General features: G+C 34.7%; 1 protein-coding gene across 3 annotated transcripts in view; it reads right to left on the bottom strand.

Annotated features, from left to right (window-relative positions):
- Nucleotides 1–11,939: 11,939 nt before the first annotated feature.
- The window catches only part of LOC125681177 (5-hydroxytryptamine receptor-like), a 64,852-nt gene continuing 61,140 nt past the window's right edge, over nt 11,940–15,651 (bottom strand). For all 3 annotated transcript variants that reach the window (XM_048921143.2, XM_048921142.2, XM_048921141.2), the window contains exon 5: nt 11,940–12,677. In XM_048921143.2, coding sequence (XP_048777100.2) covers nt 12,445–12,677 — 233 coding nt within the window. In that variant the 3' untranslated portion in view covers nt 11,940–12,444. The remainder of the gene's footprint in view (nt 12,678–15,651) is intronic.

Below are 15,651 nucleotides of genomic sequence, written 5' to 3'. Positions count from 1 at the left end.
TTAAAAGTAAGAATACTTCGATTGCTGTTTTGATCCATACTGAAGTATTGAAAGTACCGTTGCATTGGTACTTTCAATGGCTTCAAGTTATAATAATAATGATAATAATAATAATAATATATATATATATATACTAGGGTTATATGTATATTGTATATATTCTAAAACATATCATTCATATTCGAAAAATTGTTATTCATATTCGATAATTTTATCATTCATATTCAAAAACATGTAATTCTTATTCTAAAACGTGCTATTCATATTCAAAAACATGTCATTCTTATTCAATAAATTGTTATTCATATTCTAAACTTTTCATTCATATTCAAAAACATGTGATTCATATTCGATAATCTTATCATTCATATTCAAAAACATGTGATTCATATTCGATAATCTTATCATTCATATTCAAAAACATGTGATTCATATTCGATAATCTTATCATTCATATTCAAAAACATGTGATTCATATTCGATAATCTTATCATTCATATTCAAAAACATGTGATTCATATTCGATAATCTTATCATTCATATTCAAAAACATGTGATTCATATTCGATAATCATATCATTCATATTCGATAATTATGTTGTTTATATTCGACTATCATGTCATTCATATTTGATAATCTTGCTATTCATATTCTAAAGCATGTAATTCATATTCGATAATTATGTCATTCTTATTCGATAATCTTTTTATTCTTATTCAATATAATTTGCCTCCTGGATAATATGACGCAATTTGAGACGGTTGTAAACTGAATTTTCATTGGTTTGAAAAGTGAAAGTAAGTAATAGCGGGAGTTGCTGCATATCAGGCATCATTACATGCACTGATGTAGTTTATCTTGTAAGCTTAATACGATGAACATTTACCAAAAGTTTATCAATCAATAGACATTCATTACCTATGAATGTGCTGCGTACACGTGGTCCAGATATGGTAACACCATAATCTACTTTCGTTTTCACATACATGTACCCAATGAGCAGAGACTTTACAAACAGGTAATATTACTCACAATGCAAATTATATTGAATAAGAATTAAAAAATTACATGACTATCGAATAAGAATGACATGATTATCGAATATGAATTACATGCTTTTGAATATGAATAGCAAAATTATCGAATATGAATGACATGATTGTCGAATATGAATAACATAATTATCGAATATAAATGACATGATTATCGAATATGAATGATAAGATTATCGAATATGAATCATATGTTTATGAATATGAATGATAAGATTATCGAATATGAATCATATGTTTATGAATATGAATGATAAGATTATCGAATATGAATCACATGTTTTTAAATATGAATGATAAGATTATCGAATATGAATCACATGTTTTTGAATATGAATGATAAGATTATCGAATATGAATCACATGTTTTTAAATATGAATGATAAGATTATCGAATACGAATCACATGTTTTTTTTAATACGAATGGAAAGTTTAGAATATGAATTACAACTTATTGAATAAGAATGACATGTTTTTGAATATGAATAACACGTTTTAGAATAAGAATAACACGTTTTTGAATATGAATGATAAAATTATTGAATATGAATAACAACTTTTCGAATATGAATGATATGTTTTAGAATATAAATTACAAGTTTTCGAATATGAATAACAAGATTAGTATAATAGTGCAACGTTTTACACGCCATAGATGTATACCAATTCATATTTGGTAATACTTCATTTTAATTAAATGTAAATAATTATACTCCCATAAAATATTCCTTCCACAACTCCTTTTCAAACAGATTTTATTTTTGCTTAAGTTATGATTTATTTACATGTATATGAAATACTAATATAAAGAGGCCCAGGTGCACTAAATTACCGCTATATTTTCAAAATTACCGACAAATACTGCCCCATGCTTAGATAGTATAATACTGTATACATTACCTCTATAATTATATTTATGCATTACTGCAGCAATGTCACTTAACTTAGCCACCATCTAATGCATAAGTAAGTAAAACATCTGAAATCGGCATGAAAATATGTAAGTAATAATGTATACCCCCCGGAAGCCCATCGGCTACATTCTCATCTGAGCATTTTATGCTTAATTTAATCATGTATAATCAAGTACATTATAAAATAACGATTGTGGCTTCTTTGCCAGTAACACCAATATGACGAAGAGTATATTTAAAGGCAAACACTTGTGTGCGGGTATTACTATCTTATGACAGCTTGTAGTTTGTGTCTGTGCTTGTCGCTCTCGTTTTCAGCTCCACCCTTGGTAGCAGTTGAAGCTGTAAAAGAGAGCAAACCACGTAAGTTATAACCTCTCCACATTTAGCTCTATGTGGCCCAGATATGAAATTCTCCTCGAGGTAGAAGGTAGAAATTGGGCGCCTTACCTATGCTATATCCCTAAATACACGGTAGATATGTCTACCTGTGTGTGGATATACCCTGATATCACAGTGCTCTACCCAGGAAAAATAAACAATAGGCACATGGAACACGTTATGGTACTATAATTATTGACGTTACATGTGCTGCAGTTTTAATCACATATCAACCCTTGGGAATCCGGGTTAGAGTAGGTCCTCAGTACATCCACCCCCGGGGATCCGGATTAGAATAGGTCCTCAGTACCCCCACGCCCGGGGATCCGGGTTAGAATAGGTCCTCAGTACCCCCACCCCGGGGATCCGGGTTAGAATAGGTCCTCAGTACCCCCACTCCCGGGGATCCGGGTTAGAATAGGTCCTCATATCCCTTCCTTGTCGAGAGAGGCGACTAAATGGGCGGTTCTTCGGATGAGACCGCAAAACCGTGTCACAGCAGGTGTGGTACGATAGAGATCAGTGTTCAAAGGCCGTACGTGTCGAGCATAGGCCTACATTTTTTAGGACTTCGCCGACATTAGTGACGTTTCCATATGAGTGAAAAATTCTCGAGAGGGACGTTTAACAATATACAATCAATCAAACCCATGCCATGTCCCAATGAAACTTTAAAAAAATGATGTCATTTCTTTTAATCATATTTCTATTTTGAGTTGTGTTCTTATCGAGTTCCATACTTACATGTATGCTGATGTCAGTGATGACCGAATTAATGATCGGACAACACAAGATATCGTTCGTTAGATCTTTATTGAATATATAATTGGGAACAATATCTAAGAGAATGTGGAACATAAATATTTAATTTAGAAAGGAATAAAAAAGATAAAACTGGTGTGAAATAAAGGTAAGCTTGTCAAGTTAACTCAATTGAAGACAAGAAGAGCGGAGTAAACTACATCCGTGATGTGATTTGGTCGATCAGCGATAGAGAAACCGTGGCGTTGGCCTACCTGAAGTTGAAAATGCATTGCTGAACACAGATTTCGACACAAATTCAAAGGATCTGTGAAAAATGACGGAGGATAAATGATTTAAATTAACGTCAAGCTCTTGGTCAGGTATTTGTAAGTTTTGGAAGGGAACAGCGACATGTTCATCGTTAGGACTCGTGGTTGTAGCATTACATTGACAGATTTACACGAAGTGCAGGTAGGTTGCTTTTTTCCCCTCCAGGGTGTATAAGAGGGAAAAAAACACGACCCCACAGAAAGTTTTTGTTCACTTGAGATATTTCTATTGTAGGGTTTTATTAGGCTAAGGACTCGCAGCGGTGCCCTGATACGAATATAGCCTATTTTTCGAGCATCGAAACCAGCCTTCCTCATGACCGTGATGGTTGTTGTCCGGGAACAACAAGTTATCTGAAATATCATCATCAGAAAGCAAATAATACTATAACTCTGCCTCTATTTACCAAAGTCATGGTATGCATTCGCCATATTGCAGAAGTTGCATTTTAGTTGCAGACGTTATTTAAAACAAAACAACTGAACGGTATGTTTAATGATTCTGTTTTCCTAATTGATGGAATTCTTGTCTGTTTACATACTAAGCTGTATATAAAAATTCTGAGACGTGTTTATTTTGTTTCTGATATGATGTCATTGTGTGAGCAAGAAACCAGGCAAAAGTACCTAGTACTGAAATACTTTTGAAGCACGAATTGTATTCATACCCAAGAAAGTCTGATCACTTGGACGACTTCATGTCATCAAAAAGTGAATGTCAATTTAGTTGGAATTGTCATATAAAGAAGCACATTGGCAAATGTAAATATATATCGATAACAAATAGTCACAAAAACTAATATTCCATATTGCAATTACAGGACATAAATGTATAGAAATTGTATACGAGAAGGGAAAAACATGCTTAAATTGCGGTACGGCAGCTGATGTATTATTTTTATAAATATGCTGAAACTGAGAACTCCTTATGCGCTGTGGTAGTTCGTTCCACAGGTTCACATCTGAGTAGTGTAAAGGGGTCTTGAATAATGGTGCACGAAACTTTAGTAGTCGAAGATTTAATTCAGAAAGCAGATGATAAGAAACATGATTAATATTTAAATAACTTTCAATCATGAGTGTTGGAAATGTAAAACATTTACTCAATCAGTGGATTCCAATACAAGTATTAAAAAATGACCATTCTTCAATGCTAGGCACCCACAAAGAAGTAGATGAGGGGGTCTGAGAGGTATTTTATGAAAAACTACAGAGAAAGGGAGGGAAGAAGTAGATGAGGGGGTCTGAGAGGTATTTTATGAAAAACTACAGAGAAAGGGAGGAAGAAGTAGATGAGGGGGTCTGAGAGGTATTTTATGAAAAACTACAGAGAAAGGGAGGGAAGAAGTAGATGAGGGGGTCTGAGAGGTATTTTATGAAAAACTACAGAGAAAGGGAGGGACAGAGTTGAATAGTGTCACAATGTAATTTTCTACTTATCTTGAGAGACCCCAATTTCAGAGCAAGGCACGGGACTACTGGAAGAGAATTGGTTTAGGTGTCATGGATGAGAATGGAGAACTATTTACAGATTTGTGTGGCCTAAATGAATTTGTGGTAGGAAGAGGACTAGCACAGGGGCATCCATAAAATCACATGAGACTCACCAAGTTCTCCAGACAAAAGTTAGATACATGTAAACGATATCATAAAACATGGACGGTGGAAAGCTCATTGCTATGTGTAGGGTCCATGAACGAGGTGCATTCTGTACGCAATCATCATTTGCTTATTGCGGAGGTCAGGGTGAAGCTGAAGATGAAAGGCGAAGATAACGAACAGTGATCAATCTCATAACTCCATAATAAGATGTCTGTCAAAAGAAGTGAGTACAAAAGGAGAATATTTGACTGTATTCAACTAATTAACAACTTGAGACTCAATTTGTTTTGTTGAATTGGTAAAGAGGTTTCAGCTACTTACTAGTCTAAGCATTGAAGATGACAACACTGTAGATGTTTCGGACACATTTTAGAACCATATAAAATACGCATACATTGAAACTGCAAATATATATATATATATATATATATATATATATATATATATATATTCAATAAATTCTTTTTTCTTGGTATCGGGGTAGAATAAAGTCAAAAAATAAAATCCAATTACTCAAACTTTTATCATAGGCGCCTGGGTATATATATATATCTATGGTGTCTTATCCATGTCTTATCCCACTGATTCATAACATTTTTTAAAACGTGGATAAATTAGTGTTCTGTGATAATGACACGTGTATTTAAGCTTCCTGGAACATGAAAAAATGTATAAAGAGACACCATAGATCAGAGAGAAATATTTATTCGTGGTTCGAATTTCCTCCATTGTTTACATATAGGTTATAGTGCAATATCCTTGACCCAGGCGCCTATGACTTTTTATCTATAGCGCTTTCGCCACGCATCGTGGATCCTCGCATTTGAAGACTGCTGGTTTTTTCGGGGTTTGATGTAAATTTGGCTTTAGTGAGAATTTTTTTCAAATTTGGTGGTTGACGTCTGCTGTGAAGTATATCCGTGGGCTAGATGAGGTCATTTAATGTTTCTGATTGTTGAAGAATATGGAATAACTGCTTGGCTGTTTTGAATATGTTGTGATTTCTCGGGTTGTCTGTTTTGTGCATTGACATCGGCGTACGTTTTGTCGTTGTTTTCTGTTGTTAATGCAACTGTATGCATTTCATGCTCTTTGTGCCGATCATGAATAAACTCGTTTAGTTTAGTATCATAACACTAAAAGTTTTCTTCCAATTTTCGAATGTAATCTGTTAGAATTGTAACTTTGGAGTCAAGAGAAGAAATTTTACCTGATATTTCTTCTAAGACGTTGTCCATATTTGTTGCCGTTCTTGATCTTGTTTGAGTCATCCTTCCGTATACCAGTAAAACACATTCAATAAATTCTTTTTTCTTGGTATCGGGGTAGAATAAAGTCAAAAAATAATTCTCACTAAAGTCAAATTTACATCAAACCCCGAAAAACCAGCAGTCTTCAAATGCGAGGATCCACGATGCGGTACTTGCCAATTTATACAAACCGGCCACTCCATAACTTTCAAGAACGGAATGATCTTCAATGTAAATTCAACTATGACGTGTAAATCTAAAAATCTACTTTATTGTATGACGTGCCCTACATGTGGAGAAAACTATATAGGTCAAACAGGAACCAAATTGGCTGACCGTGTTCGTGTAAATAAACAACAGATCAGAGATCCTACAATAAGAAACACACCGTGTAGCGGACATTTTGATTCGTGCGGGGGAGGCAGTTTTTATATTTTTCCATTTTACAAAGTAAAAGAGGAAAATGAACAATTACCCAGAGCCAAGGAAAACTATTTCATAAAACTGTTTAAGCCGAAACTAAACTGTTAATATTTTTACTTCATGTTATTTAACATGTACATTTTACATAGAATGTCTCCTTTAATGTACAGGAATATTCAGAGGCGCTTAAAACTTATAGACTGAACTATTTTAAATATGTCTGTATTTTTAAAAGTGCATAACATTAAAATTGTATAATGTTCTGACGTCACAATCATGACTGTATTATGTTTGCCCACATAACGTCACGAGGATGATGTCATAATGGAACTTGTTTACATTGTTTAAAAATCTACTGACGAGCCCGCAGGGCGAAAGCGCTATAGATAAAAGTTTGAGTAATTGGATTTTATTTTTTGACTTAATTTTATAACTGTCTGAAGAGGCATTAAAGCCGAAAGCGCTAACAGTGAAATGTTATTCGAGTTTTGTGTTTCTTGACTTTTATTATTGGATATATATATATATATATATATATATATATATATATATATATATAATCCAAATAAAAAGAGTTTATATCACTCAGTCAAAATAATTCAATAAAAAAGCAGGAAAATATGCAGTTCCAAAATATATTTAAATCACCAACGCTTTCTGGATTTTAACATCCATCCTGAGGTTAATACAAAAAATGTATATACATCAATCACAGAAGAATTTCACGAAAGAAAACCACAGAAAACGTGAGAGGAATGATTAGATGACTGACGACACCTGGAAGTGTACACATTGAAGCAACTGTTTAAAGCAACGGGATTATTAAGAAAAAGGCAAAGAAGTGAAAAAAGGCAAAACTAGATAAGGTAATTTGGATTCTCTAGCAGAGAAAGCAGAAGTAGCGGCAAATAATCTGTACATTTTTCAAAGCAGACACGTTGAAAAGGAAATATGGCCATTAAACCATGTATGTCTAAGGATGGTAGCTTATTGAACTTGGGAGAGAAAACTTGAGAGATGGACTGATTATGTTAAGAAATCTTTAACATTAAATACCCAGGGCTAGAAGCTATGAGACAAGAAATGGATATCGATATTGAGGAAATAACACAGGAAGAAATCAAGGCAGATATCACAGCGGAAATGTAGAAAACTCTGATTCCAAGCACAAGTACTCTGAAGTTGAAATAAAAATATGCTGGAGTTTCTCATTGACAATATCTTCATAGTCTTTGGTAATCAGTTCTTCTAACAGTTGGAATTCCCATATGCACGAATTGTGCTACTTTGTTACCTGACCCGTTTTTATATTCCTATGAAGCAGAATGTATTAATAAGCTTCGACAAGAGAAGAAAAAATATCTTGCGTGGCCTTGAACTCGACATTTAGATATATTAATGACGTTTTATCTATTAACTATAATCATTTTCATTCACATGTCGATTTTATATATTGTGAACTCGAAATAAAAGACAACACGTAGTCCTCCACATCTGCTTCGTACTTAAATATTTTATTGAAAATAAATATTAATGGCAAACTAACAATTCAACATTATGACAAATGGGATGATTTCAGCTTCTCCATCATCAACTTTCCATGTTTATGCAGTAATATTCATCACCTGCATATTGTGTTTACATCTCTCAACTAATTCGATATGCAAGAGTTTGTTCTGCGTATGATCAGTTTTTAAATCGAGGCAAGTTACTGACAAACAAGTTCATGTCACATGACTTTGAACAGTTTCGTTTAAAAGTCAGTATTTCTCAAATTGCCAATGCAACCTATCATTGAGTCAATGCTGTCTGACGTGTTTCATACTGATTGTTAGGCCGTTCTTCATGCACTGATTTTGACTACGGATTACTCCCTTAACCTGATCAACATATAGGGGTCACGGCGGGTTTGACAGGTGGGCAGGGGATGTTTACTCCTCCTGGGCACCTGATCCCACCTCTGGTAATCCAGGGGTCTGTGTATGCCTGATTCACTATTTTGTTTTCTTTTTAGGGGTTAGGAGATTGATCACTGTTACTTTTCTTCATCTTTCATTGGATTGATTGATTGATTGTATATTGTTTAGCGTTCCCTAGAAAATTTGTCAGTTGTATGGAGACGTTACCATTACCGATGAAGAGCTGCAAAATTTAGGTCTATACTGGGCATATACGGCATTTGGGTAGGGATGAATCTTCAACGTGACAGGAGACTCGGATTTTACGGGCTCATCCGAAGGACCACCCCATTTAGCCGTGTCTTACGACAAGCAAGGGGTATTGAGGACCTGTTCTAACCCGGAGGATTATTACATGATATTCAGGCAATTACAACAACAAATAAAGAAATAAACCCTGCATGAATATTTTTCTAAGAAAGCCTTTGCTACTTCGAAATCAATTTGGTACAAATTATTAACTCATTATTACGATAGATGATTATTACTTCGTAATCATGAAATTCTAGCAACTAATATGCGAGTACGAATTCGGATAACTTATGATATTGTTTTTCCGAGAATAAATTAGGTCTCATAATGGGGTGATATGCATGTATTTGGTCTTCGAGAGTTCGACAAACACGGACCCCTGGATATACCAGAGGTGGGATCAGGTACCTAAGAGGAGTAAGTATCCCCCGTCGACCGGTCACACCCGCCGTGAGCCCTATATCTTGATCAGGTAAACGGAGTTACCTGCAGTCAAAATCAGTGTGCCAAGAACGGCCTAACAATCGGCATAAAACACGTCAGACAGCATGTGACCCAATAATAGGTTGTTTTGGCAAACTTGATCGTTATAATGACCATAGAATTTGCGAAATGCTGATTTTAAACTTGCACCATCAACTCATTTGCCAGTAGCCTGCTTCGATTCAAAATACTGACCATACGCAGAACAAGCTCTTGTGTATCGAATCAGTTGAGATATGTAAACACCATACACAGGTGATAATGAAATATTGCTACATAGATATGGGAAGTTGACGATGGAAAAGTTGAAATCATTCCGTTTGTCATAAAGTTGAGTTATTTGTTTACCGTTAATATCTACTTTCAATGAAATATCAAAGTATGAAGCAGAAGTGGACGACTCTGTGGTGTCTTTTATTTCGAGTTCACTGGGATATATTGAATCGAGATATGAATGAAAATTATTATTGTTGATAGATAATACATCGTCGATATATCTAAATGTCGAATTGAAGGCCACAGCAAGAGGTTTTTTCTCACGTAGAAGTTTTTGAATAGATTTTGCTTCATATGAATATAGAAACAGGTCATCTAACAAAGGACCATAATTCGTGTCCATGGAAATTCCAACAGACTGTTGGAAGACCTGATCACCAAAGACCACTAAGATATTGTCAATGAGGAACTCCAGCATATTTTTATTTCAACTTCAGAGTACTTGTGCGTGGAATTAGAGTGGCGTTTAACAAAGTAATTTTGGATGACTGATCACTAGATAGGAATATTTGCGTTTTCCATTTTTGTTGAAGAAGCAACTGTCTATGATGTCAAAAAGTCTAGTCTTTAATTCATCGTGAGGAATGGTCATGTAAAAAGTTGAAAAGTCATATGTTTTGGTGTTGTTGATTTGAGAAAAGTTTTGTGATTTCAAGTTTACTAAAAGTTCTTTAGAATGCTTTAGAATCTACATTTGATTTACACCACGGCTGACATATGTAGTCGCACAGTACGTTTGAAGTTTCTCCTTCACGGCTGTTAGTATTTTCGTGAGGAGCAAAGATAGGGGCTTGGTAGAACATTTACTGGATCCAGCAATGTATCTTTGTTTGTAAGGATTTTTATGAAGTTTAGAAATCCAGTATGGGTACAGTAACTCATATTCATCCCACCCATTGACTGGGATATTAAATGTATCTAAAACTGAAGCATGGTTTTGAAGAATATCGTCTTTTGAAAGTGGAAGTAATGCCACGTAGGTTTAAAATACAGTTGTAATAATGAGCCTTACAAGAAAGACAATGTTGTTACAAGCTTTGTCAGCTGGAACCAAAACATATTCCTCATATAACTTATCTAATTGTTTTATCACTTCTGGTTTACGAAACACAGAAGGATAGATGGTACGTACTTTTGTTTTCATATGTCTAATGTAGGATTTTAATATTCCTCTTATACTTTTAATCCATTCTGACAATGTATCAAGATCTTTTCCATATTTAGCCCATCGTCTGGCATAATTCGCGACAGAACTCATAATAGAGATGAAGTTCAATCACCAATCGAAAGACCGAGGTTCTCTGTATTTAGGACCTTTTAAAATAAGTTATTTGAGGTCCTCATTTTCAACTTTATCAACATCACCAGTAATGACATGTCCAGCTGGACTATAATTGAAAGAAGACGAAGAACAAGAACACGTAGGTGGATTAAGTATAAGATGGTCTATATCTAGGCACTGAAAAGTTGATTTATAATTACTTAAAAGTTATAATATGGTGGTCAGAGTCGCTGAAGGACGTAATGCAACGGGCAGGGTACTTACTGTTTTAATATGACGACTTAAATGATCTAAGGTTGTAATATGGTAGTCCGAGTAACTTAGGTTGTAATGTGGCAACCGGAATAACTTAACGGTGTATTGTGGCAGCCAGAATAACTTAATATTGCAACGACCAGCGTAACTTAAATGTTGTAATGCGGTTGCCAGAGTAACTTAGGTTGTAATGTGACGACTGGAGAAACTCGTGGTTGTAATGTGGCGGCCAGAGTAACTTAATATTGCAATGTGGTGACCAGAATAACTTAATATTGCAACAACCAGAGTAACTTAGTTTTGATGCGGCGCCCAGAGTAACTTACTGTTGTAATGCGGCACCTAGAGTAATTTAAGACTGTCTTATGACGATTACAGTAATTTAAGGATGTCTTACAGTTGGAGTAACCAAATATCACAATGAGGCGGCCAAAGTAACTTAAATTGTGGCGACCGGAGTTACTTATCGTTGTAATGTGGCGGCCAGAGTAACTTAAATTGTGGTGACCGGAGTTACTTATCATTGTAATGTGGCGGCCAGAGTAACTTAAATTGTGGCGACCGGAGTTACTTCTAGTTGTAATGTGGCGGCCAGAGTAACTTAGATTGTAACGATTGTGAGATTAAATGAAGGCTGAAATGCAGCAGTCAGAGGACCATAAAGTTGTAATGTGGCGCCAGTAATCAATCATCGTAAATAACACTCCTTTCTGAAGACAATAGCATTAAGAAAAAATTAGCTTTTTGTATCTTTAATAAATATAAGTCACATATGTCAAATGTGTGTACATACATCTTTTTTACATAACAATAAGCCGAGCTAAGAGCTCATGATTAGTTTTTCTTTATAAAACATTACCATACAAAATTCATTGCACAACTAGAATGGGGTGAACTGCACGTGGATGTCAATGGTTCTGTAATTTAAGCTAGCCATGCGCATTGTCACAATAATCACGTACAATTTACGATGATGGTGTAAAACGATTAATCAAACTAAATCAATAACGTTAGTTTGACATACAAGGGGGTATGTAAGGGAGGGAACTTGTGTACAAATCTCTATGAGAGAAAGTGTTGTGTTATTTGTTTTATATATGTCATAATAAATAAATAACGGACCCTGGAGTGTGAATTTAGAGGTCAAGGCTGTCTTATGAACCGCACAAAAGGTCAATGTCGATTGATATCGGATCTCCTCTGTGGATAAAATCTCTCATAATTCGGAATCCACACCATCACTAGCGACACCCGTCAATAAGAATCTTCTTGAATGCTTTTCGGAACTCTGGATTAAATATCGTATAAATAACCGGGTTGAGAAAGCTGTTGATGTATCCTAGCCATGTGAACAAGGAGAAGAGAATGTTGTCTAGATGACACATCGGGTTCGTGTTTATCCCGTCGTACCGCAAACAAATGGCGTTGATGATGTTTATCGTGAAAAATGGCATCCAACAGAAGAGGAACACACCTATAAAATAAAGCATTAAAAGGTGAACAGATAAAACGTCATTTTGTGAACAGATAAAACGTCATTTTGTGAACAGATAAAACGTCATTTTGTGAACAGATAAAACTTCATTTTGCGAACAGATAAAACGTCATTTTTTGAACAGATAAAACGTCAATTTGTGAACAGATAAAACGTCATTTTGTGAACAGATAAAACTTCATTTTTCTGAACACACCTATAAAATAAAGCATTAAAAGGGTGAACAGATGAAACTTCATTTTTCATCCTCTGTGATGAGATATGTCATTTAAAAGGTTGGTTATAAAATAAAGCATTAAAAGGGTGAACAGATAAAACTTCATTTTTCATCCTCTGTGATGAGATATGTCATTTAAAAGGTTGGTTATAAAATAAAGCATTAAAAGGGTGAACAGATAAAACGTCATTTTGTGAACAGATAAAACGTCATTTTGTGAACAGATAAAACGTCATTTTTCATCCTCTGTGATGAGATATGTCATTAAAAGAGTGAACAGATAAAACTTCATTTTTCATCCTCTGTGATGAGAGATGTCATTAAATGGGTGAACAGATGAAACTTCATTTTTCATCCTCTGTGATGAGATATGTCATTTAAAAGGTTGGTTTCTTTACTCATTTACCCTCTCTGGCTTTCTTAGACCAAACCAGAGGAAGAAGGTTCTCATAGGATAATGTTACGTGACATGTTTATAGATTCATCAATATTTCTACGTCTCTCAATCCAATGTCGGAATGCTAAAGATTGAAATGAATACGTATGTATTATCCCAGGACACAGTCCATTAAAAAACTCTAGGTGTTAATCCGGTTTCTGTATCTATGAATTATGCATAAATGATAGTTTATAGCACTAGCACAAAATTGGATCCCTGGCAATACACCGAACAGCCTCTTTCTGGAGATTTATCTGAAATCGTAAATATCTAGTATATTTGATTAATAAATTGAGACGGACATCAATTTACCAATACTGATAACCTGTATATGGGTGTTTGGTTTGATACGCTCTATTGAGACCTGCAGAGATGATGACAGATATTAACACGTCATGATTTCAAAGGAAATGGTGCAGTGATTGGATAATCCGGGTGTGAGAGACAGAACAATGAAATTATTCAATCAGAGTCCAGTTCATTAGAAGCAACAGCTTGGTTCGTATTCTGGGAAAAGAACAAAAGCCTTCGCAGCTTACCGATAAGATTGCATACCTGTCTGTAGGCTAGTATGCAAGTATTTACAAAGCATATGAGAGAGAGAGAGATAAATTGATACAGTGCTATAATTGTCAAAGGATGTTGCTTTTTCTATAGGTTTCATACTATTTCCTTTACATCTGTAAATAGTAAGGATCCCATCGGAAATAAGCTTCTGAGCTTTCAAGACCTATCCTGGTATCAAAAGGGCATAACATGTATTTTTCAAATCCATGATGTTCAAATATCTTTTGTATTGATTTAAAGCTACATGCATACAATACAATACAATACTATAATTAGCGCCCTAATCAATGTAAATCATATCAAATTTCTAAAGCGCTTCACATTACAATCATACAATTATAAGTAAAGGAAAATGTACTGCATTAAAGTAGTATTAGTATATACGTAATTTATATCATGAATTATTTTGTACCGTAGTTATTTTCGTTTGGAAAAATAAATAATAAAAATGACCTGCAAAATAACTGAAAAGATATGCATCTCGTATATCTAACACTATTGATTATTACGGTATTTAAATTATAATATCCCCTATCTTAATTAGATCTCCCAGTAATTGTTAATCAAGAAGCCAACACAGCCAAAGAATAGTCATGACGTCATAATGCCAATCCGATCCGTTACGTTGGAGATAGCAGTAGAATGGCAACTCTGAGGACAAATTGAGCTGCAGATCCACTCAATGAGAAAGTAACCCGTATGCTACTTTTCTGTTTGATTGGCGGAGAGATAACATCCTTTCTGAATAAACCTGAGCCTACATGTAGCCTCAATTGGGGGGGGGGGGGGGGGGGGCAGAATTGTTACAAACGTTTGATTTATTAGAAAAATCTTTTTTGTAAACTTAACCTAGACCATTCAATAAACTGTAAATCATCGAGTATAAACTACCCCAGTGACGCCTAAAGCTAGTCTTAGCAATCCATTTAACTGCAATGCTGAATTCTTGGAATATCTTACAACTAGTTCTCAACCCATTGGTAGACATCTACAGCGGTATTATTTGTCGTCCTACATAAAACCAGATATAGCTCATAATCTTTTGGTGGTACTGGCAGTATTCTAAGAGCTCCACGAATATCAGTCTTTCAACAAAATGCCATTTACCCGATTTGAATCCTGTAACCTACCGCATCACAACTACATACGTACTGAACAATGCAATGTATCTCACTCGTTTGCTACGTTATCTTGCTGGGACTGGGGTGACTATATTCTGTCTTCAACGATAAAAACCTATACGTACACGTTTTTGCATGTCTATGGTAAGTTTTTGTCAAACGTGTTACTAAGGGCTTTGTATAGAGTTATTCTACACCTGTATGAAATAGTTTACATGTCACTTTCAATAGATTTTTTCTTCTTTTTTGATATTGGTACCAACTACTTTTGTTTGTTGATCAGAAGTCGTATTTTGATCAATAAAACCATGACATTATGTTTGGTTGTACATCAAGAATCTATCTATCTATATTCACTTTAAAAATTCGAGCTTTTTCAATTTTCTAATATTTATTTCCCCCAGATTTTCAGAATTATGATGGGGATATCTAAAATTCTAGTTAAAGTTTTAATCTTTCTTGCATCTTATTCGATAACAGCATACCAATGTATATGAACATTTACATACAACTAGTTACGATAGACGCGCTCGAATTCTAAGAACGTTTTGTTTAAGGAAATGTTACGCTATTGATCTATTCCCTGTAGGAAAATTTTTATTTCCCTCA

The sequence above is a fragment of the Ostrea edulis genome, chromosome 2, assembly GCF_947568905.1.
Source record: "Ostrea edulis chromosome 2, xbOstEdul1.1, whole genome shotgun sequence".
Taxonomy (NCBI): Eukaryota; Metazoa; Mollusca; class Bivalvia; order Ostreida; family Ostreidae; genus Ostrea; species Ostrea edulis.
This window is presented reverse-complemented; position numbering and strand designations above follow the sequence as displayed.